This window comes from Natator depressus, chromosome 12, assembly GCF_965152275.1.
Source record: "Natator depressus isolate rNatDep1 chromosome 12, rNatDep2.hap1, whole genome shotgun sequence".
NCBI classification, from domain to species: Eukaryota; Metazoa; Chordata; order Testudines; family Cheloniidae; genus Natator; species Natator depressus.
In genome coordinates this window covers 34,318,372-34,345,630 of record NC_134245.1, presented here as the reverse complement: position 1 = coordinate 34,345,630, position 27,259 = coordinate 34,318,372, and the positions used below count along the sequence as shown (strand labels likewise).

General features: G+C 40.8%; 1 protein-coding gene across 1 annotated transcript in view; it reads right to left on the bottom strand.

Moving 5' to 3' along the window:
* The window catches only part of CDH13 (cadherin 13), a 758,666-nt gene that overhangs the window by 224,786 nt on the left and 506,621 nt on the right, over positions 1-27,259 (bottom strand). The window contains exon 7 of the mRNA XM_074968836.1: positions 629-807. Within this exon, the coding sequence (XP_074824937.1) occupies positions 629-807 (179 nt within the window). The remainder of the gene's footprint in view (positions 1-628; positions 808-27,259) is intronic.

Below are 27,259 nucleotides of genomic sequence, written 5' to 3'. Positions count from 1 at the left end.
ATTCCAAATATATATATATATATATATTGCTGAATTGGTCTCCTTTACCAACAAATGTAGAGACAGTCTGGCTCTTTAAAATTCCTTCTGGCTTGCAGGAAGGGACTGGTTTTTGTTTTTTGATTATAAGAACTAAGCATTACTCAATTAACTTTGTCCCCACAGGACAGGAAACTCCCTTTAAGACCAGCGGGTATTTAAAGAGCCAGACTAACGCCCAGCACAATTTCATAAAAGGTCAGATAGGAAATCATGTCTGCCTTTTGTTCCAAACCAGCAGACAACTGCTGTTTCAAGTTCTAAAAGTTTATTCATTCCAGTGATTTTATGTCCAGTGTTATGCAATGAAAAATACCTCCGAATCCAATGCCAAATGCATTGTCTATCAACCCTGTGGTACCAGATTCGCAATTGATGGGCATGGTATACAAACTCTGACACCAACGTCAAATGGAAAGCTCTACAATACAGTGCTTCGTTGAGCAAATTTCAACATCTGAACATTTCTGAGCCTCTGTTCATGTAACATAAAAATACTATCAACAAGTATGCTCAGCTGCTATGTTGAAGAGGCCCACATGGATGGAAGGACAGTATATATATTTACATAGATAAATTATTCACTTACCTCACGGTCCAACAATGCAGGTGATACCACCGTGACAATGTCTCCTTTCTCTGGATCAATGAAGAACATATTTGGAGATGGTTTGTCCGGAGTCTGCTTAAGGATATTATACCTCAAAAGAGCATTGTCTGTACCAGGGTCATCAGCATCAAAGGCCATCATGCGCATCACAGTGCTTCCTAAAGAGAAGGTGGACAAACAATATAACGTGGTTACCAGTGTAGACTATGTGACAAGAATGAATAAAGCTCCTCTGGTTCCATGTGTGAGCATCACTAAGCTGTAATCCAGCATCAGCTCAGGAAAACCAATAAAGAATTTCACCTGCTATTTAGTCTGTCAGTTTACTTCTCCTCAGGCTACTGATTTCTAGGTTGGTAACAACAGGCACATGTGTCTACCCTGCAGCAGACAAGTGTATCTAAACCAAACATGGCATCTTCCCCAGGTGGCTTTCATGGGTGGTGGGACGGGGCAGAGTGGCTTCACACTGGTACCGCAGGGGTTAACCCTTCCCTCCTAGCAGAGGAAGCCATGCCCCTGAGGCTCTGCTGGGCATGCTTCAACTGGAGAGCAGGTATAAAAGCCTGCAGAGCTGCTCAGTCTGGGCTGACTGCAGGAGGGGAAGGAGGTGTGCCACCAGCTCCTGAAGAGGGACAGCCTGCACACCAGGATCCAGAGGCCAGCCAAGCCAGGGTGCACCCTGATGCCCAGACGGAGTTCGTCACTGGAGGGGAACAGCCCGGAGGACCCCGCAAAGCGGAGAACCCGGCTTTTATGGTAGGAAGTGATCCGGGGAACTTTAGAGGCAAATGGCATTAGAGCCGCACAGAAACTCGGCATGTTATGGGTGGATCCCCACCGAGCTGATGCAAGGGGAGCTTGCCACTACCAGGACCCTGGATCAGGACCCGGTGGAGAGGACGGGCCCGGGTCCCCCTACCACTCCCCCCCACCACACCGTGTGAATCCTATGGAATCTGGCCGCTAGGCCATGCTACCCTGTCTGAGAGGGGGATTATATGGATGTTGGCCATTGGGCCACACTGCCCTGACACTTGGGGAGAGTTACATGGATGCTGGTCGCTAGGCCACACTACCCCACTTGCGAAGGGGATTGTATGGACTCTGGCCATTAGGCTGCACTGCTCCAATGCAGGGAGCGATTTATATGGACCCTTGCCATTGGGCCACACTGCCCTGACACTTGGGGCAAGTAACCTGGACTCCGGCCACTAGGCCGCACTAACCCGACCAACGGGCGATTGGGTGGAAGGAGGCCATTAAGCCGCAACTGGCCGCCCACAGAGAGGCGGACGCGTGAATTTTGGGAGTGGCGAGGTTCTGACACCCCACCCTGCCCTTGCCACAAAGGGCCAGTGAGGTGTCAGGCCCTCCACAGGTGGTCACACCCACATGCTTGCATATAATCACTTTTTCATTTTCACACCATGAAAATAAAGAAATTAAAGATGTCTTCCAGCTAATAACAGATGAAAGAAAAAATAGGAAAATAAAAAATGCAATACTTAAATGAGAGAAGGGTTTCAAAGGGTTTGTTCAATATCTTCATAAATGATCCGGAGGATGGTGTGGATTGCACTCTCAGCAAATTTGCAGATGATACTAAACTGGGAGGAGTGGTAGATAGGAGGTGGAGGGCAGGGATAGGATACAGAGGGACCTAGACAAATTGGAGGATTGGGCCAAAAGAAATCTGATGAGGTTCAATAAGGATAAGTGCAGGGTCCTGCACTTAGGACGGAAGAACCCAATGCACCGCTACAGACTAGGGACCGAATGGCTAGGCAGCAGTTCTGCGGAAAAGGACCTAGGGGTGACAGTGGACGAGAAGCTGGATATGAGTCAGCAGTGTGCCCTTGTTGCCAAGAAGGCCAATGGCATTTTGGGATGTATAAGTAGGGGCATAGCGAGCAGATCGAGGGACGTGATCGTTTCCCTCTATTCAACATTGGTGAGGCCTCATCTGGAGTACTGTGTCCAGTTTTGGGCCCCACGCTACAAGAAGGATGTGGAAAAATTGGAAAGAGTCCAGCGAAGGGCAACAAAAATGATTAGGGATCTTTAACACATGACTTATGAGGAGAGGCTGAGGGAACTGGGATTGTTTAGTCTGCAGAAGAGAAGAATGAGGGGGGATTTGATAGCTGCTTTTAACTACCTGAAAGGTGGATCCAAAGAGGATGGATCTAGACTATTCTCAGTGATAGCAAATGACAGGACAAGGAGTAATGGTCTCAAGTTGCAGTGGGGGAGATTTAGGTTGGATATTAGGAAAAACTTTTTCATTAGGAGGGTGGTGAAACACTGGAATGCGTTACCTAGGGAGGTGGTGGAATCCCCTTCCTTAGAAGTTTTTAAGGTCAGGCTTGACAAAGCCCTGGCTGGGATGATTTATTTGGGGATTGGCCCTGCTCTGGGCAGGGGGTTGGACTAGATGACCTCCAGAGGTCCCTTCCAACCCTGATATTCTATGATTCTATGAAAACTCTTTAGTACTCAGGCTTCTGAGCTTTGAGTTGATCAGAACTATTTGTGAATTTGACATGGATTTGCTGAATAATCCCCCCCGCCATTTTTTTACATTGCAGTGGTTAGGGCACTGTCCTGAACTATTCTGGGGTGAGCCTTTCTCAGTCTCTCCTTTTGAAGCTGTTCTGCTGCTGTCCACAATGACTCCAAATTCAAATCCCTACTCCAAACCAGGCGGAGGGGGGACTTGAACCCAGGTGTCTCAGATCCCTAGTGAGTGGTCTATCCTCTGAACTAAAGGGGCCACCACCTCCTCCTGGTGTTCTGGGAATGGTCTTTCCTCTGGTTTTAATAAATACAAGCAGTTCAAAATACCTAAAATGGAACAAAACATTTTATTTTGGATCAAACTAAATGTCTGACCCAAAACTTATTTTTTGTTTCCTTTTTTTGGTTTTACCAAGTAAACTGGAAAGTTTTCATTTTGGGTCAATCCAAAAATGACATATTTTCTTTCAATATTTTGTTTCAGCCAACAAATGGAAAAAAATCATTTTTTGCACAGCTGTAGACAAGAGACTATATAGTGATGTTCTGCAAATCATGTTCTCACTAGTGGACCAATGACTGGAGAGGCCTAGTCTCAGAACTCTTTCTCAGTCCCATTGCTCCTTAATGATGAGGTATGCACATGCATCTCCCTCCCAAGAAGAGTCTTCCAGGATGCTGGAGAGTGGTGGGCAGGAAGTTGTCCTATTTGCTGCCCTTGTGTGGATGCCAATTGTGAAAAACTGGCCAGTGGTGTCCCACTGATGAGTTGAGAGAGGGGAAATTATGTCAGCCCCTCTCCAAAGATAATGGGTGCTGAGGGGCAGGCTTTGCAAGTGACTATATGATGTAGCCTCAGAAGATACCCTCAGAATGTACAGAACAGGGTCCTCCTTTCCCAAAAAATTCCCCAGTTCCTAATATAAATAAATAAATCCCTCCTCCCATCACCATTGTCTCATCCATGCATTGAAACTCTGTAGGTCTGCCTGTCTAATTGGTCCTGTACATGGAAGGAGAAGCATTACGGAGAATGCTACCATTGAGGTTCTGGACTTTAATCTCTTACCTAGCAGCCTCAATTTGGCCTCCAGGACCAATCTCCTGCCTTTCTCTATGTCACTGGTACCCACATGTACCACCAACACTAGTTCCCTCCCACTACTGCACATAAGTCTATTTAGATGTCTCAAGAGGCCTGCAACCTTTGCATGCATGCAGCAGGTAATTCACCCTGTGGTTCTCCCAGTCATCGCAAACCCAACCACTAATAATCAGATCCCCCTATTACATTTTGCAATACTGGGAAACATAGCAAGGCGTCAAGGGGTAACTTTCTTCTCTCAGAGCTGTCTGACCTTTAATCACTGGTGCACAAAACCAACATGCTGTCAGATCTCTGTTATATTTCTCAAGGGGGGGTAATTGCCTGAAGTGGCAATGAAGCAAAACCTTGGAGAACTTATTTTCAAGGTCACTACAACAAAAGGCTCTGTTTTGTGCTCTGAGAAATACAACAAAAGAAAAGCAGGAGAAAAAAGCACATTTGACCAAGAGAATTGTAGTGCTTGTTTCACGGTGTGCTATAATGTTGTTACATCCACCCATAAATGCAGTAGCCTTTGTACTTTCTGTTTGATTTCTAAGGGCCTGTCAACATGGGGAGCTATTCTGGAATAGCTATTCCTGATTAACTCCGTGTGTGGAACTCTTAGAATGGAATAAAATTGCCTTATTCTGAATTAGATTAATCCATTTGGGATGTGAATTAAGCTAATTTAGAATAAGAGCATCCACAGAAGGAGTTAATCAGGAATAGTTAATCTGCTTTGAATTCACCCCTGACCCTAGTCTGGATTCATTTTCATGGGTGGAATCAAGGCTTGCTCAACATGGAGATTTAGTGCACAGCAAGCCAGGGTGTACATCTAAAGCTCACAAGCCTTCTGCATGCTTACTGGCCGCATGGACCCTGCTACTGCACACTAAAAGTTTGTAGTGTGCTTTGACCTACTGCTGTTTCAAACAGCAGCACATCAGTGCAAACTGAGCAACTTTTGGGGTGCGGTAGCAGAATCCAAACGGTTACTTAGTGCCTGGCAGACTAATGAGCTGTACCTTCACACCCTAGCTTGATGTGCATTAAGTCTCCAGGTAGTCAAGCCCTCATCGAATCATAGAAATGTAAGGCTGGAAGGGTCCTCAAGATTTTCAGTCAGAGTGGCATGAAACTCGTGTGCTACTAAGGGCTTGTCTATATTACCCGCTGGATCGACAGGCAGCGATTGATGCAGCGGGGGGTCGATTTATCGTGTCTAGTCTAGATGCGATAAATTGACCGCTGAGTAATCTCCCGTTGACTCCGGTACTCCACCAGGGAGAGAGGCATAGGTGGAGTCGATGGGAGAGCGTCAGCCGTCGACTTACCGCAGTGAAGACACCATGGTAAGTAGATCTAAGTACGTCAACTTCACGTAGCTGAAGTTGCGTAACTTAGATCGATTTCCCCTCCCCACCCCAGTGTAGACCAGGCCCTAGGAGCGATGGTACTCTAACCCTTTTTGTGAATATTGCTATTTGCTATGCATGATCTTGAAAGGCATGGATAGAGACAATATATTGTGAAGTAATTTCCACTGTACAAAAGTTACTAGTTCCATATGGTAGCATTTGGCAGTCACTCTGTATAGGTGTGGATGCTTAATATAGGTGGAGAAGCAGGTCCATTTTTTTCTGCCTTCGCTATTTCTAAGGTGTCCATGCCACATAAGGCACAAGTAACTCTACTTCTATGAGTCTCTATAACTAAAGAGAAAATAAACGTAAACGGATGAGGTTTTCTGAGGTTCAGTAATATCTCATACTACTTATGTCATTACAAATCATCAGTGCCTGAACATTGTTGTGATACCTGTCACTTGTTCATACACATACACACACACACACACACAGAAAAGCAACTCTTTAGATCCAAGATCCCCTGGCGCCCTCTGTCAGAAGAGCTGTGGAATCCCACTGCACAAAGAGAAGAGTAGCTCTTCCAATGGGACCAATCCGAGTGTTAGAAAGGCTTGTCTAGCCTAACTAAAAATGGCCTGTGTTCAAATATATACCAAAACTGACAGGAAAGCTCATTGCTGCACATTCCGCACATGCACAGTAGTAGCTAGTATATATTCAAAGCCATTTTAAAAAATGAAATCTAAACGTTTTACAAAAATAGCAGGCAAGTGGTTGCATTTCCTTCCTCAAACGACACGGCTGCTTTAAATTAAGAGTTAAACACAGTCACTGTTATATATTTGTGCTTTACAATAAATTAAAGCTTGGACCCCAGTCAAAAAGATCAAATTCAGATCTGCATTTCCTAGAGATGCAAGGATGTGAAGATCAATGGCTCTGGTTTGGGCACACGAACTGCTGCTAGTATTTCAAGAGGATCTATAGCGGAGACTTCAGTGCCAACAAATTTAATTTAAGATACATACATCTTTGGCATTACTCCTTCATCATAAAGTTTTATTCTTCATCAAAGATTCATTTCCCCAGACTCATAAACTGCCTTCTTCTAATTCAGTGTCATTTTATAAAAACTTCCATTCCTGGCATCAATCAAATGCAGCTGGCTTCCAACCCACAAAACAGCTTGCAACATTATCATGTTAAACAATATATATTAACGTATCAAGCTGAGGAACAAACGTCCGCAAAATCAGCAACTTTACAGTTCTGCCCATGATTTGGAGATATTCACTTTAGGCTCTCTTCCTCAGCAAAGGTATAGGAGCTGCCATGCTATATTTCAATGTTTGTTACACCTTCTGGGCAGTTTTGTTATTGTTATAATCACTGGAAACCTCTACTTGCACCTCCCAAAGTTGCTCATTGATTAAATATATATTTCACCAGCCAATTCATTGCTCGAAAGGCTATAGCTACCAATCTGCTGATTGTTGATTTGGCCTACAATTTGCTTTAGAAATATTAGTGAATATCTTCCCTGAGGCACCAGAAAGCAAAACACAACGCTTGCACAATCTTGTGGCAAGTGGAACAGATGGTTTCTTGGGAAAAGCTCCTTGGCATTTTGTAATTTACCTTTCAATAACCTTTCTTTCTTTGTCAGATGCCAAGAGAGTATCTGATACATTTGAGCTGACAGAGAACTATTAAAACAGAATTATTTTAGGTTCAACTACCAGATGGGTTGAGGGTCTTTTGCTTCATTACCTGTCATCTCCATTCGCTGTTACCTTGGGGGTCATTATTATACATCTTGCCCTAATCTATATATGCAGTTACGGTATTTTATCATGCATTAGTTAAGGTTACCGCTAAGTAGTGCAGTCAAGTGAATGCTTTATACTGCATAATGAAATTTTAAAAAGGCTTCCTGAGTGATATAGGCTTCAAAACATGAATTGCGCAATATCTTATTAAGGTGTTATTTACGAGTTCTTATTGCAAAATGTATGGAGATGGGTTAAAGTGTAAAGTATTACTTTTAAGGAATTATGGTTTTACAGTGAAGGCACTGGATCAGAAGGTTGTAGAAATGAAAGCTCTTCCCAGCTGTCACAGACTTCCTGTAAAAACCAAATCACGTAGGGCCACAGCTTCAAAAATGGCTTCTAACTTTGGGCACCCTATTTTAGGAGTCTAGGGCCTGCTTTCAGAGGAACGGAGCCCAAATGGAGTTGCAGCACTACAAAAAAACAAATAAATAAAAATCAGGCCCAAGATGTCTCAAATAGGGCACCAAAAATGCTGAGACACCCAAAATAAGAGCTCACTTTTGCAAATCTGGTCCTGACCCCCCCCTTGTTCCCAGGTTCCCCCAGTCTGTAAAATAGGAATTGTATCAGTAATACATGCCACTAGGTTAATTCATAATATAAGGAGTGTTACAATATTATTAACACATCACAAAAATCGACTAGAAATGTATTACTCTGCAAAACATTTCTTGTGTAAATGTTGTTGTTTTGGCATTTTCCTTCCTTGCTCTTTATTAGCTCTGAGGACATTTTGTATGGAAACAGGGAGCTAACCTGGGCCTTTTAACCACAGCATGTATTAGGATATGATGCAGAATTTGAAAGCCCAAGTGAGCTCTCCCAGGCACGTGAAGCAGGCAGACAAAATTCCTCCTACAGCCCAGGGGGAGCGTGTGTGCTGCATCATGCTTTGAATTCTCATCACTGTATGCTAAGGGAAATGAAGCAATATCTGGACTTAGAGCTGACTGGCCTTACACAAGGCTATGATAATAAACAATACGGGGCCAGGTTCTCTTTTACACTAAGGTCCATTTGCATTGCTCTGACACTATCAAAGGGCCTTAAAGTGAATGTAAATTACATTTAAGGCCCCTTTGCGCTACCACAGTGGCGTAAAGGGGCCTTAGTGTAAATGAGAACCTGGCCCACAATCCTTTGCTAATGAGATTACCCATGCAAGTGTAACCACACATCTCCTGGGGGTGGCGTTCTGTCCCATGTAGCGGCACTGAGACCACGTAGAGAGAGAAATAAAAGGAGCCTGCTCTACAGCCTTAGCTAAAAGGCATATGGCTTTTAGCTCATGCAGTAGAGGCTCATGCACTCCAGCGGTCCCTGGTTCGATCCTGCCCACCAACGACCGGGGTCTGTCGGCATTGCACAAGCACAGTTTCATATGTGCTGCCTTTGCAGCATCTTTATTTGCTACTGCTTAAAGTAGTCCTGAATGTTCATGTTCCTTGGCATGTGTTGCCCTGTAGGTTCTTGTGTGGGGTAGTGAAGAGAAGTATATTTTAGTAATTAAAGACTGGATAGGTGTTGAACCACTTGCTGACAGTGAAAACGGTTTCTTTTCACACGCTTTAGCCTGTTCCTTGTAAATTAAGATAGGCGTCTCTCTGTATCTACGACAGAAAACTGACAAGAATTAGGGCTATTTCAAGAGAAAGCTAGAACAAAGAAGAGAAGGAGATAAGAGGATAAAGGAGAAAATCCAAAGAGTGACAAACATCTCCTCTACACTTCACATTTATCGCTATAGAAATAAAGCAACTCTCAGAAAACAGAACAGAGAAGGGTACTCTGCTGCCTGCTAAACTCATCATAACTAATTACATGTTTGACTGTCAATCTGTACTTTAAAGAAAACAAGCCCCAGGGAAGCAAAACAAGTGTAAGAAGAGAGGTCTATTACATCTCCAATCAAGTACATTTGAATTGCAACTGCAACTATTAACTTATGGCTCTTGTTAAACTCGGAGGCCTTACTCAATAGAGGAGAGGTTTAGTGAGAATTAATGAGTTCAGGCTTTTAGCATATTTTATATTTTTGTAGGACAATCATTTCTAGCCCTTGCTTTAGGTTGTCTATTTAAATAGTGGGCAAACACAGGACATTTTAAAATTCAGAGTGTGTTGTCTCCACAGTGCTAAGCAGCACACTGGATCTGACCACGAAACACAGCCAGTCAAAATGGCTAGATGAACTGGTGAAGGTTCATTAGTGGGGTATGCTATAAAACCATGGCTTTTGGTCTGTGTGGGATTAGTGACAAAAGTAGATGATGATAGACATGAAGTGAATCCTGGCCGCACTGAAGTCAATGGGAGTTTTGCCATTGCCATGGAACACAATCAAGGATGGATGCTTTCGCATCACAGGATATTCAAGCTACTCTACTTTTGTTCACAGAAATAAATGAGTGGCTGCTTTGCGCATGCAGAGTGAAATTCTCTGTGCAGAGGACCAGCACAGGTCCGATGCACCACTGAAGTCTTACTTAAGCCCCGGACATCAGTTGTGGCAACTCCCCCCCACCCCCCGAACCAAGCACTGAAACTGGCATATGCCCAGCTGTAAGACTGATGCCATAGAGTACCACATAGCCAAATAATCAAAATCTGATCACTCATGCCATCTTTTTCACAAACACAAGAAAGAGTGAGATTTAAAATACAGAGGAAGCCTTGTTAAGAACTACTGGCACCTATGGAATGATAACAACCAGTCAGAAATCTTTTATCAGTGGAAGAGGAAATAACAGGACATTATTTTTTAATTGAAAGCTATGATAAACTATGCACACAGTGAAGATCTACAATTGCAGAGTTTAGCCGTTCTGTTACTGAACCATTTTTTTTTCTAGAAAGCATTATGGATGTTTGATTAGAAGATTATTCATGCACTCGTTTACTTGAGAATGTGTTAGGTACAGTATTGTCCAGACCAATATTGCAGGTGAGAGTGCTGTGTGGCTGAACGTTAAAATATGTTAAATGCTTCCGAGTAACTGACTGCTCCAGCAAGACAGTGGAATATGAAATGCCTAAGAGTTAAGATGTGAATTTGCATTGTTTGGAGGCATATGACCTGGACACTGCTCTGGTATATTGTTTTGTATGCCTCTGCTGGGATGAAGGCTTCTTATTCTTATTCTGGAAAAGTTGATTGCTCACTGGCTGAAAATGCTGGGTCCAAATCACTTAGCACATGTATGCGTGATCCAGATATGAGCTACATACCTGAGTCACACATATGTGATGACTGCCTTGAAATAACATTGCTTATAAAAACAATACATTAGATTAATAGGTATTTCAACAATGTTTTCATCTAAACAACTTGCATTCCATCTGATGCACGCACATGGCATTGTGAAACCAGTACAATGAAGATAAATACCATCATTATACTGAGTATACTATCCCTCTCTGACACACAGTACATACATGGATGCGTATAAGCTATTGGTCCAAACACCCAGAGAGTGCAGAGATTGTGTGTGTAAAAAAAGAAAAAAAATGTCCCAGATTTAGATTTGAAATGCACTTTATTGAAGTTAGCCAACTTTCTATTGCCACATACTTATGCAGGTTGAAAAGCAAAATCTATTTTTCAGCTAAGAGCAGCAAAAATACTAGCACGCTAATAGTCTGGGTTTTCACTAGCTTGAAATATACTTATTATAGTTTTCAAGGAATCCACATACAGATGGACACCGAAACACACCACCCACACCTCTATGTAAGTGGAAGTAATGATGGGGTCCAAATCCGAGGCTGTGCTTACATGGTTATTTAGGGCTCATGAGCATCAAGAGAAGAGCTGGTTAATGTTGACGATATTTTGAAATTTTTAAAAAGAACATTTTTGGTGTCATTCTCCCTCCGTTTTACAGACAGCTGCAGCACTGCTCAACGGTTTTTGAATTTCAAAATAAAAACCTTTCAAATTTCAAAAATAAATGGGTGGAAACAAAGTTTATACATTTTCCTTCTCTTTCCCCAAGAAGCTCAGCTCAATAGTTTGCATAAATATGGTGCCTCCACCCAGGGCTGCAGTATGCCTCCCCCAATGGAGTTGCAGTAGGGAAGAGGATGAGACCACAACATGGTCCTGAACCATTTTTTGTCTGCTTTTTAATCTGGGGAAGAGAGGACTGAAGGTTTGTCAGAAGGCAGGGTGGTGACTGCTACTTTCCCTCATTGCCTTTGGAGATTTCATTGATCAAATGAAATCTCCACCATAGCCAGTCTAGAATTCTCTCTTCAAACTGAACGGTCCTTTAAGTTGGCATTTGCTAGGCAAGGATTTTGTCCTTAACTAGGAGTCTGCCTAAGTGGTGGAACCATAGTGCAAAATGCCTTACTGGAGTTTCATGTCTTTCCCTTTTTACCAGTAAAGTCTATTAAAAAAGGTATGAATTACTTCTTGAATCATGACCACAAGCTAAAAGATCCCACTGTTCTAGTATGTCAACTGAAAATTCATAACATGTGTCAGATAACATAATTTACAATACAATATGGCATGTTTCCTTGAAATAAATGTTTTAAAGTAAATGATTGAACAGCTTGCAGTAGGTAAATATGATATAATACCAATCACCATGCCTACTGTTCGTTAGGGAGTAGTCAACCAACCCATGTAGGGTGTGTCTATGCTGCAGTTGGCCTGGGTGATTGGCACCTGGTCTGGGCACTTGGTTTAGCCTCATTCTAGTATGAGTGTTCCCACCGTAAATCCCACCCTGTGACACCTGTGTCCTCACTATTTCTGCACTTGCTCACATGCATATCCCCTGGGTCTTTGTGCTGAGATGCTCTAGGAATCTTTCCCAGTCAATTGCTGGAGAACTTGTCTGTTACTCAGAGTGAATTGTGGGAAGGACACTGGAGACTCAGATGAGCTTACCTGCATCCTCACTGCATAGTGGGTGGGTCCCAATCTGAACTAAAGCACAGCTTGGTCTTTAACCCAGACCCCTAGCTGTGCAAACAAGTATGGGTTCAAAACACAAACAAGCATGTACTTGAGTTTTGTATGGGTGGATGGTAGTTGCAGTGGGGGAAAGATGTATAGGAACATGGACGAGGGTTATGGTGTAGCACACCTTTAGGGCAAGAGTCTGCCCTGGGCACCCTCAGGTGGGGTTTAGAGGGGCCACAGCCGATTCTCCCTACAGTAGTTCTGCCTGACTTGGCAAGAACTGATGCTGGGAGCTCTTGAGAAATGTGTGCTGCAGTGGTAGGTCCTCTCCTGCCAAGAAGATAGCACATGCTGCATCCAGCCAGCTACGCTGTCCGTGCAGAGGGCGAGATGGAGCAATGGCCCTGATCCAATTCAGGCAGGTAGTGAAAGTGTTGATCAGTAGAAAGTACTACACTCCCTAAGCAGGTTCTGGCCATCAACTAACCAGGAGGGTGGGGGGAAGGGATCGGCATTTTGTGCCCTCCCCACACCATGCACATTCATATGGCAGGACAGAGTCTGGCCCATGCCTTGATAAAATCTATTCCCTGCTCTGCCTAGACTGAACAGGTCTCTCAAGGTCTTTCAAGCCGAACTATTTTATAGCTAACACATTCTATCATAGGTGCTTCCATCTCACAGGATTTGCCACGTTGTTTTCTCAGTTCTTGTGGCAAACTAGAATTCCCTGCACTAATTCAAATTTGATTTTGGACATTTGTAAGCGGGTTAAGTGCGGATGCAAACTTTATAGTCTAAGTGCAGAGCTTGCTCCAAAAAAATATGTTCTGCTAGGTTTTCTTCGTAACACTGGTTAGCAATCCAAATGTTTTCTCTAGCTCTTCTTGGACTTTTCTTTCATATTTTCCCATCCTTTTTCTCTTTGCCTATTAACCAGGCATCACAGGTCCTGACCGCTGCACTCCAAATTGCTAAGAGACAGCAAATTTAAAATTCTACCAAGATATAAGCCCTGCTGTAAGTTTCATATTCACAAATACCTGTGAGAAATTATCTTGTAAGGGTGGTGAGAAGGAAGATTCCCCCAAGCCTCAAGATAGAAAATAAACAGGACAAAATTAGATTAATTTAACTTGCTTTAAAAAAAACAAACAAACAGCAGCATTCCTCAGTTTCACTTGGTTTCTAAGCTGGGAGAAATCTTAAAGCAAATGGAGAAAAGAAAAATATTTTAAAGAGTTTAGGGCTTACCAAGCATGAGAGCCAACAATTAAATCTCAAAACCTGAGAGCTGATAATTAGGGCTCATAAAACTTGAGAGCCGATAATTAGGGCTCTACAAAACATGAGAGCTGATAAAGAGGTGCTTTTTTTTGGATAACTGCCTCACTCAATCATCTCTCATCCTCTTCCCACTCTAGTTCTGTGGTGAAGAATCACCATTTTGCATATTTAGTGGATGAACAACAGGAACAGTGATGGGTTCTTTCTGTTTTTCCCCATTAAGCAAGCAAGTCACCACATTTTCTCTGCACTCAGGTGAGGGAAGGCTTAAGGGTGACCGGAAAACAAAAATTCTGTTTCACAAGAAAAGTTGAGGCTTTGACTTTGGTTTCCATTCTTATGGAAGACAAATGAGACCTTCTGAATTTTTCTTTTTCTTTTGTGAGGAGAGAGAATTGCCCAGTATCATCCAGTGGTTAGTGCACTCACCTAAGATGTAGACCCAGATTCAAACCCTTGCTCTGAATCAGGCAAAGCAGAACTTTCTTTGAACTTGGGTGCCCCACATGAGTGCCCTAACTACTGGGACATTGGTGGCTTTATTTTCTAAGGCCCAGATCCTCAAAAGTATTAAGGCACCTGTCAAGGTTCCTTCCCCACTCTGAACTTTAGGGTACAGATGTGGGGACCTGCATGAAAAATCCCCTAATCTTATTTTTACCAGCTTAGGTTAAAACTTCCCCAACGTACAAACTATTTTACCTTTTGTCCCTGGACTTTTTTGCTGCCACCACCAAGCGTCTAACAAATATAACAGGGAAAGAGCCCGCTTGGAAACGTCTTTCCCCGCAAGCCCTACACCCCCTTTCCTGGGGAAGGCTTGATAAAAATCCTCACCAATTTGCATAGGTGAACACAGGCCCAAACCTTTGGATCTTAAGAACAAGGAAAAAGCAATCAGGTTCTTAAAAAGAATTTTAATTGAAGAAAAAATAAAAGAATCACCTCTGTAAAATCCGGATGGTAAATACCTTACAGGGTAATCAGCTTCAAAACATAGAGAATCCCTCTAGGCTAAACCTTAAGTTACAAAAAGACACAAAAACAGGAATATACATTCCATTCAGCACAACCTATTTTACCAGCCATTTAACAAAAGGAAATCTAACGCATTTCTAGCTAGATTGCTTAATTAACCCTTTACAGGAGTTCTGACCTGCATTCCTGCTCTGGTCCCGGCAAAAGCCACACACAGACAGAGAGAACTCTTTGTTCCGCCCCCCCTCCAGCTTTGAAAGTATCTTGTCTCCTCACTGGTCATTTTGGTCAGGTGCCAGCGAGGTTATCTTTAGCTTCTTAACCCTTTACAGGTGAAAGGGTTTTTCCGCTGGCCAGGAGGGATTTAAAGGTGTTAACCCTTCCCTTTATATTTATGACCGCACCTTATTCCCATTGATACTTCTGAGGATCTGGGCCTGAGAGTCTCAGAAAATTTGACCCTAATTTTCAATATTGTGCACTACAAATCTGGCACCCTACCCACCTCCCTATGGCCCCCAGAGCCATTAAGACAGCCTGGGATCACAGCAGTGACCTGGACACACTTTTACTCCAGGCAAGGGATTGGGAAAGGTCTGGCAGAGCAATGTTTTGACAGGTCTTTGTCAGTCAGGTTTTTTCCTTACACAAGAGGAATCCCTAAGGAGGCTGACAAGCCATCTTTGTGGCTGCATTTCCAGAGGCAGCCAAACTGTAAGTGAGGATCAGGACTAGTGAAATTAAATTCATGACAGTAATGGGTAAAAGGGGGGAATGTCAAATGTGATTTTCATTTTTTTTTGGGTAGTTCTTTCATTTTCTTTAAAATATTTGAAAAGAAAACAAACAAACAAAAGAGTAGTTCCTTCGATCCCAGCAACTCCTTCCTTCAAAAAAAATAAAATTAAAAATCTAGGAAATGAATCTGTTAACTCTAACACTCAGATTATTTTATAAAACACGGTAAAATCCAATTTCTTGATGTTTTCAATGTTGTTGTAGTCTTGCTGTTCCCGGGATATGAGAGAGACCAGGTGGGTGAGAGAGTATATTTTATAGGACAACTTATGTTCATGAAAGAGACAAACTTTCGAGCTCCACAGAGGTCTGGGTTTTTTCACTTTCTTGGTGGTCTATTTTAGTAAGAATCCCAAGCTACACTATCCTGTATGTGCATACTTTGCACTAGAGCTGGGCATTTTTCAGGGCACCAAAACTACTTGTGAATTCAGCAAATAGTTTTAGCCAAAAAAAAAAAAAAAACCCTAAAACCCTGTAAAGCAAATTTCAGAAATATCTCAATGGTTCAGCATGTCATCTGAAATGATTTTTTTTCCCATTTTTGCAAGAGAGAAAAAAAATCCATTTGGGGTCCAACCTTTCTTCTGGATTTTTCAGTTCAGTTGCTGAACTGAAAAATCAGTTATCTACTCCGCTCTACTCTGCACTCCAGATGTTTTTTCAGTATTTAGGACTAAGCCTTGACATTCCTCCCCCCCCCCCCCCCCAAACAAACAAACTTTTTTGGCGAAAAATGCAGATTCAGCAACACTGAAATGTTTTGTGATGGTTTGCACCAGCTAAGAATCTGGCTGACTGGTGCATGAGATGTGATTTTGCAGCTTTTAGCAGAGAGATCATTACATTCTCATTGTTCTCCTCTGACCTTCCTGATCATGTTTGACCTCATCACTCATCTTATTTTCTTATGATTCTCTGTTTGATACTTTTTTCACTTAGAGGTGCCAATCAGCAAAAAATCCACAGTTACACTGTTTAAAATTAGTGTACTTCAAAAGGGCAATCTGACCTCTTCATTTAGAGGTGAATCCTCTCCTCATATCTTCCGGTCCTGTTTCCTGGAATCTGGACACAATTTTACTCTAAATTATCATTTCATCCTCCTATTGATTTCACAGTCAAGTCCTGTTAATCTGATCTGCAAAAGAACATCTAAAGTTCATGTGCTTGATACGCGACTGCCACAATCCTTGCAGATGTCCTGGCTTTTTTTCCAGTTGAACTATTTATTAGTCTTTTTGCTGTCTCCCAGCACCAGCCCTACTGAAATTGTTATACTTATTCAAAAAGCTAGTTATCCAGTTAATTTTCCATAATTTTATTTTTTCTCACATGCCTGTATTGTTTCAGTGACTTCATTGTCTTCCAGGGCTTTTGCATTTTACAAAGCCAGTTTAAGGTTCTTACTCTAGCATTTAAGCTTTGTTGTGTCATTTGGGCTGACAAATTTAGCTTTGTTGTGACAATTGGGCTCACAAATTTACCCTAATTGTGAGCTCAGTTATAAAAGTTTGTAAAAGATTATATGATATAATAACCTGTAATAACAAATGTTGATAGAAAATAGGTCAAGTTGCTTTCAGTAATGAATGTTATGAACAGGTGCAAGAGAACCAGACAGACTATCATAGTCCAAACCAACATAGGCCACATTGATATAATTCAAAGACTATGTTGAAATCCTACTTCTTTTCTTCATCTTTTATAAAAGGTTAAAATGATTTTTAATCTTTTGTTTGCCATGGTGCTGAGCAGCCTGAGGTCTGTATGCCAAACCCTGAATCTTGTTAACAACATTTAATGTTGGATTATTAACACATTTGACCCATTTGCTCCATCTAAATTAATACAACAGCTCTTTCACTATAGCTTGCCATTTTACCTGACGAACCTGGTGCCTATGAGAGTTACTTAGTTATATTTGCAATAAACTAAACCAATGGCTGGGCAAGAACCTAGTTATGCCTTCGTAAATTACCATGAGACAGATGGCTGCATCTGTTTCATTTAAAAAGAGTGAAGCTGAATGCAGGTTAAACTGAGCAGGAGGAACTTTATTAGATCCTGTGTTCTCCTCTGTGGCTTAGCAGCTTTCACCCTAACTTCCTCCACTCCCTCTTTTCCTAGTGTTTCATCAATAACACTCCTTTGACTCCAGTTCTACTGATCATGATACAGCATCTAGACACAAACCAGCAGTGGGAAGGAGCAGACAGTGTTGCCTGTTCCCTGCACTGTGTCTAGAAATCTCCATAGGTTGGTGGGGAGGGAGGCATGAGCCAGGCACATGCATTGCACTTGCCCAGCTAAACCTGTCCAAAGAAAGCAGTAGTTCTTGTAACCTTTACTATACCTTTACACAAAAGGGTGGATTTTAATTTTGATGCATTAAGCTTAGAGAGACACATGGTTACATTCTCACACATACTATTAGGCAATTTATGTGGAAATAGGACAAAATATTCACTTGGCACCTAGCCTAAAAACACCCCCAGATTCTTAAGAATAAGGCTCAATAATTTCCCAGATCAGAAGAGGTCATGGCAACAAGAAGAAACACAACCAGCCATTCGGAACATCTCTTGTTTGAATTGGTCCACCTCTACACCAAAATCACAGCCCCAGCTCAATCCCTTAGAGTATCTGGAAGCAGCAGATGATAAAATGTTTTTCAAGATATTTCTCAGCTGAATAACTGAGGTTTGTTTGCAGGAAATCTGCATGTTGAAGTCTCAACAGCCCTGCTCAAGCTCCCTCGGCATTTTGGTGGATTTTTATTTTAAAACCATTGACAGTTTCAACCTCAGTAAATACTTCAGCTATTTAAAGAAGATGCTGTATGATTTTTAAAATGAGTCTTTTAAGCTACTGTATGAAACACAGGGTTCAAAATACACAGATGTGTATATATAAAATGGATCAAGTCTGGTAAGTGATATAAACTTCCATGAGAAGAGTCCTGATGTTCTCTCGTGTATGGAACCACCCTATATACAAACCCTCTGAATCCAGCAAATGTAGAGTCAATAGGTGACCATCCCCTGCAAAGATGTGCAACAGGGTCACAATAAAATGCTTTGCCAACTTTGTTTCTTTCCCATGACCTGGTGACTGAAGCAGTTCTCAGGCTCAGATGATGGCAAGAATAGAACTAACACAGAGCTATACACCCTAAAGGAGTGGAGAGGGAGAGGGGCCCACTCAACTCTTCACAGTTGCCATACTGCAAAGGGGAGCATAGACTGTATCCCAGTAAGAAGAGTTGCAGAGGCCACTTCCTCAGCTTTGCTCCAAGCGTCACTGTGCTCTGCACTGATACATGTCCCTGTAGAGACACAATACAGTCCCTATGTGGCACTGAGTAATGGCAGAACACAGCAGCGGCATTCTTACTTCCTTGGAAGTGATGCATCTTGTGAGTTAGGGGCCTTAAATAAGAAATCAAGGTCCTTTACCTTAGCTTGGAATTGATTTACTCTTTATGTCCATGCAGAGAAAATATAGGCATTGGAAAGACTCTGCATGCCATAAAATATCTATGCTATTGATTATGCAACTCCTTAAAATAAAATTAATAATTAAACACAGAACTGCACTATATATCACTGAATGTTAGGAGGCAGTAAGAGATCAAAGTTGTGTACAATTAATCATTGTCTGGTTTAAATAAACACACACACAGTCTTCTGTGCTCAGGTCCACAAAAAGTATGTATAGTTAAATGCTATAAACTAGCAATAAGAACAAATAGCAATAAACAGATAAAAATGCTAAATATTTATCTTTTCATTGATTTCAGCTACCCATCCTTCTCCACCTTGTCTACATTTAAGTCCAAATTAAAGTCCCAGGTCTTTCATGCTGCTTACAGTGAACTGAATTGAACTGTGTATGAGAAATCCCTATGTGTTATCCTTTTCTTAGCCTCTGTCCGCCAGCCAATCTGTCTTTAAACTGTAAGTTCCTAATGGCAGGGACCATCTCTTCTTGAATGTCAAGAAAGCATCTAGCACATCATGGGGCAGATCCATAATTGATGTTAACTGTCCTAATTTCATTGACTGGGGTCCAGGAAGGATCTGACACAGAAATTATGCCAGCTCTATGTGAGAATCAGACTCCCAAACAAAAAACTGACTTCATTATAACTTACACCACCTGAGGATCTGTCCTGTGAAGCACAAAATAAATAGGCCTTAATCCTGCTTCCATTGAAGAGAATGGAAAAATGGAGCAGAATCAGATAAATAATGAATAAATATTTTCATTTCCTCTTTCTCCTTTCAGACTTAAGACAATGTGAAGTTCTTAGTAATATATGCAATAATTTTAAAGACAATATTTCATACAATTTAAGTATTAAAATGTGCTCAAGCATATCCTTTCAGGCTATATTTGCTCTCAACTATAGATCTGATGGCAGCCATATGAAACACTCTATTCTAGTTTTAAAAGGTATCACATTGCAGGATCAAATCCATAACTATTTGAAAAAGGGTTTTTCCATGCAAGACCTCAGGTAGAAAAAGCAGGGACACTATACATTCTTGTGATGTATTTGTTTCTTTCCCCACAGGCTTATTTGAGATCTTGTGGCTTGTGAATTTGAACTGTAAGCCTTCAAACTAATCATTCAAGTAACTCAAGGTCAGAACTCAAGTATCTCTCTTTGCCTCTTAGATACTTGCTAGTAGTATCTTTCCTTGACACTGTCATGCAATTAGATGAGATTGTCTTTGTCTTTATCCTTTTGACATGAGATTTATATAATTCATGAGACGAGGAAAGGAAGGTTTCCATCAGAACAATATTATTTTGGTGTCTGATTTTCTCACCATAACTTCTTTCAGAAAAATTGAACCCGATAATTTTTAAAAGTTACTGACTTTGATAGACTTTTAAACACAATTATTTTATGTCTGTTTATCCAAAAAGAAGAACCAGTGACAGTTATGGTATAATAGTGAGTCACAATGATTTATATCTATGGATTAAGTGTCACATTTGAAAAATAGCAGTTTAAATCATATATTTATGTCAGACTTTGAAAACCGAGGTGGAGATATGCCAACTAAATGTACCAAAGTCAAATGAAGCTATCCATACATTTTTGCTATGTTACAAAAAACATGCATTAAATTGCTCTGTTCAGAAACTTTTCTGAATTTTATAATATTTTATTCAAATATACCGCTTTGAAGAAAGAGATGTAATAGGGCTAATTTTGATTTCCTTTGCACTGTGTATATCCACTGACATAAACTGAGTTACTTCTGATTTTCAGCTGTCTGAGATCAACATTAAATGACACAGTTAATTTGCATTAGTAGGTACAGTAACTCCTCGCTTAACGTTGTAGTTATGCTCCTGAAAAATGCTTCTTTAAGCAAAACAATGTTAAGCGAATCCAATTTCTCCATAAGAATTAACATAAATAGTGGGGGTTAGGTTCCAGGGAAATGTGTTTCACCAGACAAAAGACATTATATATATATTTACACACACACACACACACACACACACACAAAGTTTTAAATCAACAATTTAATACTGTACACAGCAATGATGATTGTGAAGCTTGGTTGAGGTGGTGGAGTCAGAGGGTGGGATATTTCCCAGGGAATGCCTTGCTGCTAAATGATGAACTAACACTCGGCTAAACCCTCCAGGATTAACACATTGTTGTTAATGTAGCCTCACACTCTACAAGGCAGCACGGATAGAGGGAGGAGAGACAACAGACGCATGGCAGTGGGTGCAAACATTCCCTGCAGAAACTGAACATGATGATGAACCTGCACTCTCCCACTGGAGTGCACCACTCCCTCCACTTTCCAAAGTGCTGGGGAGGGGGTGAGTGTGAGTGTGTGTGAGAGAGAGAGACGCATTGCCCCTTTAAGTATGCTGACCCTACTCTAAGTACACTGCCTTTTAAAGTAGATCAGCAATTTGAGACAGCAGCTGCTGCCAGCAAGCTCCCTCCATCCTGAGCCCTGTCGTGTCCCCCACTCTGCTCTGTGGAGATGGGGTACAAAAGCAGGGGGCGGGAGGGGGACACCCTGACATCAGTGCCCCCCCATCACCACCCTCTGCACAGCAAGCAGGAGGCTCCTGGGAACAGCTCCAAGGCAGAGGGCAGGAGCAGCACATGGCGGTAGGGGAAGGGACACTGGCACTGCCCGGCAATTGATAGCCTGCTGAGCAGCTGCCACACACGGAACTTAGGGGAGCTGATAAGGGGGCTGCTGCCCCTCCCCCCCGGTTCCAAGCCCCCACCAGCTCGCTCCAAGGAGCTGCTTTTTCTGCAAGCAGTGGACAAAGCAGGCAGCTGCCAAACTAAGTTATAAGGGAGCATTGTGCAACTTGAAACAAGCATGTTCCCTAATTGATCAGCGACATAACAATGAAACAACATTAACCGGGATGACATAAAGTGAGGAGTTACTGAGTTATTGTAGTGGGCAGCAAATTTTAAAAGAATTTCTCAATCATTTTGAGCAAGCTTTCCTGGCATGAAAGCCCCCAATTAAGATAGAATAAAAACAAATGAACCCAAGAAAGTGTCAGCAAACTATGTTTATTCATAGTAGGGAGAGTTTTTTTCAGTAGCCAATTAATGATGAGGTGGTAACGTTGCCAAAAGACAGAAAAATGCAGCTGTCAACACTCCAGCACCGTGTGACATGTTACTGTGGGGTGTCATCACCTAAAGTAAGCACTAAAGAAGACGCTGACCTCCTGATTTTCTACTGTAAGCATGATGCCGAACAAACACATTCCTCGATTCTAGTTTTCTGGCATGAGAACTTTAGTTAATAAAGCCCCACCCAACTTCCCTTAAGCCCCTGCAAACCTTACGGCTCTGTGGAGACTATCATATCTTGCTATGTAAAAGACTCAAGGGCTAGGAATGGCTTCATTCCTTGAGAGAATTTTGTCTGAGAGTGGGAAATGTCAGCTTCCACTGAAAAGTAACAGATGCTCTATAATTTTACTACGACATTTCAGTAATGGAAAAGCAACTCTTGTGTTTCAGCTTGCATTTGCATTAAACAAATTAAGCAGCTTTTGCCAATACGCAACTTTAGCATTACGTTACTGACCTCCATACAACACTAAGGTTACTCCCTCGGTCTCATGTACCATGAAATATCCTCATCTCCTAAGAAGTAGTCCATTCAGCTACGCTATTGAATCAAACTCACTAACAGGAAATAAAATGGCTGCTCATAAATTATCTTAAATAGAAGTTGAGCTTATGCAGCACCTTTCAGTTTCAGGCCCCAAACAAATAATACTGTAGGCATATTTTATTCCACTCACCTCCAAAGATTTTACTGTGCTTTAAAATATTAAGCACCCTTCAGATTTTCAGATCATGATGGAGCTTGCTTTTACTCATAAGTGATGATTACAAAATTATTACTGTTATGATGGTGAACTATGATGCCAAAGCACTTGCCTCTTTTGCATTGAACTTGTGCAAAGAAATATAACATGACATGAGAGTTGCTAACAGAATATGTAAGTTGCCTATGTCAGCCTGAGTGGAATACATGCATCATGGTGCCTACAGAACCATGCCTGCCAAAATTCTCTTTTTCCACCACTTGGATAATGATTCTGCTGATGGCACTGAAGCCTGAAACAGATATTAATGCTAGAAGCAACATTCACACCTAGCTTCTAAGCTAAACAAAATGAAAGTGCTTTGACATTCTTCTCTTAGTCACAGTCTATAAATCAGGTTTCAGAGTAACAGCCGTGTTAGTCTGTATTCGCAAAAAGAAAAGGAGTACTTGTGGCACCTTAGAGACTAACCAATTTATTTGAGCATAAGCTTTCGTGAGCTACAGCTCACTTCATCGGATGCATACTATGGAAAATACAGTGGTGTGGGGGGAGAGAAAACCTTTTGTAGTGATAAACATCCATTTTTTCATGGTTTGTGTGTATAAAAACATCTTCTGTATTTTCCACAGTATGCATCCGATGAAGTGAGCTGTAGCTCACGAAAGCTGATGCTCAAATAAATTGGTTAGTCTCTAAGGTGCCACAAGTACTCCTTTTCTTTTTGCAGTCTAAAAATCGGGACTTTCTTTTGTAAAATTAGCAGACAGTAGATGATACACATGGTACTGCTGGAGTTTCTCATTTAATTTATCACTCCTAATGTCAGTTTGTAATATCACTTATTTGCAGCCCACTTATGAAATAACCCTGCTATGCTAACTCCAGCAGGGTGCATAAAAGAATTAGAAGAAAAAATTCCAAATGTTCTACCTGCATTTTACTTTATGGAATCTAGTGTATGAATCTGCATATTGTGCTTCCTCTACATATAACCACACTTTTCTAGTTTGAACAACAATCCTCAAGAGAGCAGAAAAAAGGTTGTACCATGAATAATTTAATGGGATTTGACTTATTATAGCTTCTTTTGAAAATACTGGTTTTAAACAAGGTATTGGGCATTTGGAAAAACACGCCTCTGCACAATATCCTGCAGTAGCACGTGACATTCCATTGTGACTTGATGGAACTCCAGGGAAATGGTATTCGTGCACAAGGTGCTAGAATCTCGGTGAAAACAAAAATGAAAACAAATATGTTCATAATCTGATCATATTTTATATAAAGGTTACATTTATACATAGTTTATAAAGGGTGAATAAGTGATTAATAGATGCTATAAACATGAGTAGTGTATATTATAAATGGCAATTAGCAAATCAGTTGAACATGATATAGATGCTTATAATCTGGTGACCTCTTGGATTCTATAATAAATAATAATTTATTAACCATTTATTAACATCTATTACTTACTTATTAAGCATTTATAAGCTATTTATCTCTGAAACATTAATATAACCTTAATATAAAACGTGACCCAGAATTCTCTTCCCCTGCCCTAATTGTTCAGCCAACTCTACTAAATAGATATTCGGATAAAAAACAAATATAGAGTGATCACCATTAGAAAGTCAACATTTACTTGTTGTCTTCTGTTTTAAATTCAACATACGGAAACACCTGTCAGTATGTGAGATTATAAATGTTGATTTTAATGGTGACCACTGCAATGTGAATTGTGCTGCAATAACATTAAGTAATCGCACAGGCAAGTTAATAATTTAAGGGTTAACCATATATATGAAATTAAAGCAAAGATTTACTTGAATGTACTGTACTGAAGCAAAGATAAGCATATTTGAATAAGTTGTCCATGTATTATTCTGTGACATGATTGCACTCTGTATAATGCAATGTCAAAATGCATTGTAGGTAATTTCCAGTTATAGGGATATGAGTGATCGTATCTGATCTATATTTATCTTGGAGCAGATTCTGATCTCACTTCCATAGATTAGTTTCATATAACTGTCAATCCATAACAGCGAAGTTATTTCTGATTTACACCAGTATAATGAGATCAACATTAGGTCTTTTCAGAGTAACAGCCATGTTAGTCTGTATTCACAAAAAGAAAAGGAGTACTTGTGGCACCTTAGAGACTAACCAATTTATTTGAGCATAAGCTTTCGTGAGCTACAGCTCACTTCATCGGATGCATACTGTGGAAACTGCAGAGGACTTCTGCAGTTTCCACAGTATGCATCCGATGAAGTGAGCTGTAGCTCACGAAAGCTTATGCTCAAATAAGACTTCTGCAGTTTCCACAGTATGCATCCGATGAAGTGAGCTGTAGCTCACGAAAGCTTATGCTCAAATAAATTGGTTAGTCTCTAAGGTGCCACAAATGCTCCTTTTCTATTAGGTCTTTTGTTCACACTGATCTTTATACCTGCTGCAAATCCACGCTGGCTCTGCTCCCTCCATTTGTAATATGCTAACTAAAAACAACAATGGGAATAAAAAGGAGGTACATAGAATACAAACCCTACATTGATCTCTTTTTGTTATAACCCATGTCAATACATCTGCTCCTTCTTGCCTGTGCATCCCCTATACAACTGCCAAGGATGTGGTTTTATCATTTCATCCTCTATAAAGTGTCATATAAATCTATGGTTCTATAAAAATAAAATAAAAATCCTGCCCAAATGCTGGTATCTTCTGGTAAGTCCAGTGGGGGTTTTTTTGTTTGTTTGTTTTTTGCTTTTAGTACTTTAGACATTTACTTTATTGTCAATACTAAAAATGTAATTGTCTAGTGATGCAAAGAACAGTTACAGAAATAGACACTACCAATGCAAGTTGCTCTATACTGGACAGTTTGATTAACTGTTCATTACCTACAACATATTTAACACCTGACCAGGCTGCCAATTATGATAGTATGGTTGGTTTTTTCTGAGGGAGATTCTGGGAGCTGATTTGAGACCACAAATTTATTTCACACAGGCCAACAAGCAGCCATTGGAATCTAATCAGTATTGACATGGGATGGATTTGAACCAGCAATTCTAGAGATGAAAGGCTGTACAGACTATTATCAATTCTCTGTGCCATTCAATCACCCTACAGATTCTCTTCTAAGTATACAACTTCATCCTAACTGAAACACTACCAGATTTTTCATGGAGCTACAGTACAGCATAGTAAGCATAAAACATTCAAAGAAATATTAAATACAGATACAGCACTCGTACTATTCCTTTTATGCTGCACTAAAAGCAATTAGAACAACAACAAAAATGGTTCTGCTGAAAGATATACCATAATTATTACACAAAAAGTGGAGCAAAATATCATTTTCTCTGCAATTCTGAAAATAGAAAACAACTAAATTGTAAATACTGGATGCTGATACGTTATTGAAACATACAAATGAAACTGTTATGCTAAAATGGTGCAATATCACAACCATATTGTATAAAAGTGATTGCATGGTTTCTTCACACTGTTTACTGAAGTATGTATGTGTGTGCGTTTGTGTGTGAGAGAGAATGGCAACAAATAACTATAAAACATTAGCTATCTAGGGTCCAAGGCATTACAACTAGTGTAACTAATATTGCCATTCTAAAATTTAACACAGAAATGTCTACAGAAAACTAACAAATACTGGAATTCAAAACGGGTTAGTTCATCTGATTTCACCAATTTACGTCAAGCAGGCAAACCAAGAAGATTTAAAGTCCTCCTCCCCCATGGAAAACTGCTTTGTTCTTTATTTTGCATAAACCTGTACTATTCTAGCATGCCTTGTTATCTTGGAATGTTTTCCTGATCAGTCAATTTCCTGTAGCTACATAGAATGTTATGTCAGTCTCAGTAATGAAACACTTTTTAACCAGAAAATGAGAACTTCCAGCATAAGTATACCTGTCACCCAGCAAAATATGTTTTCTTTGCTTTAAATGCTGTCTGTGTCGTAAGTAATAAATTTATGCTTTTGTAACAGAACAAGTGAGACCTCCTAAAAGAGATGGAGACACTTATTTATCTCCTTTAAATGCTGCTTAAACTGTCTGGCTGAAACTGTAAAATAAATAGCCAGGGTGACTTACTTCCAATTTGCACGCTATATCGCCAAGACCCTCCAAGGTATTTAGGCTCCTAACTTCCACTGATTTCCATACCATGAGGATCTGGACCAATGTCAGTATGAAAAAAACACACAGCCTCCAAAATGGGAGTTAAAGAAAAGAAGAAAGTAACTAACCACATGCTTGTCTCTTGCTTAACAGCCCTGTCTATCATACGTGTTAAGTGTGTTTTGCACCTTCCTTTAGTGTCTGGTCCACATAGAAAATAACATTCCACTACTGCTGCCAGCAAATGAAATTATTCCTTTAGCTCAAGTGGGAGAGACCAGTGCTGTGGTGGTGAATATGTAACCCACAC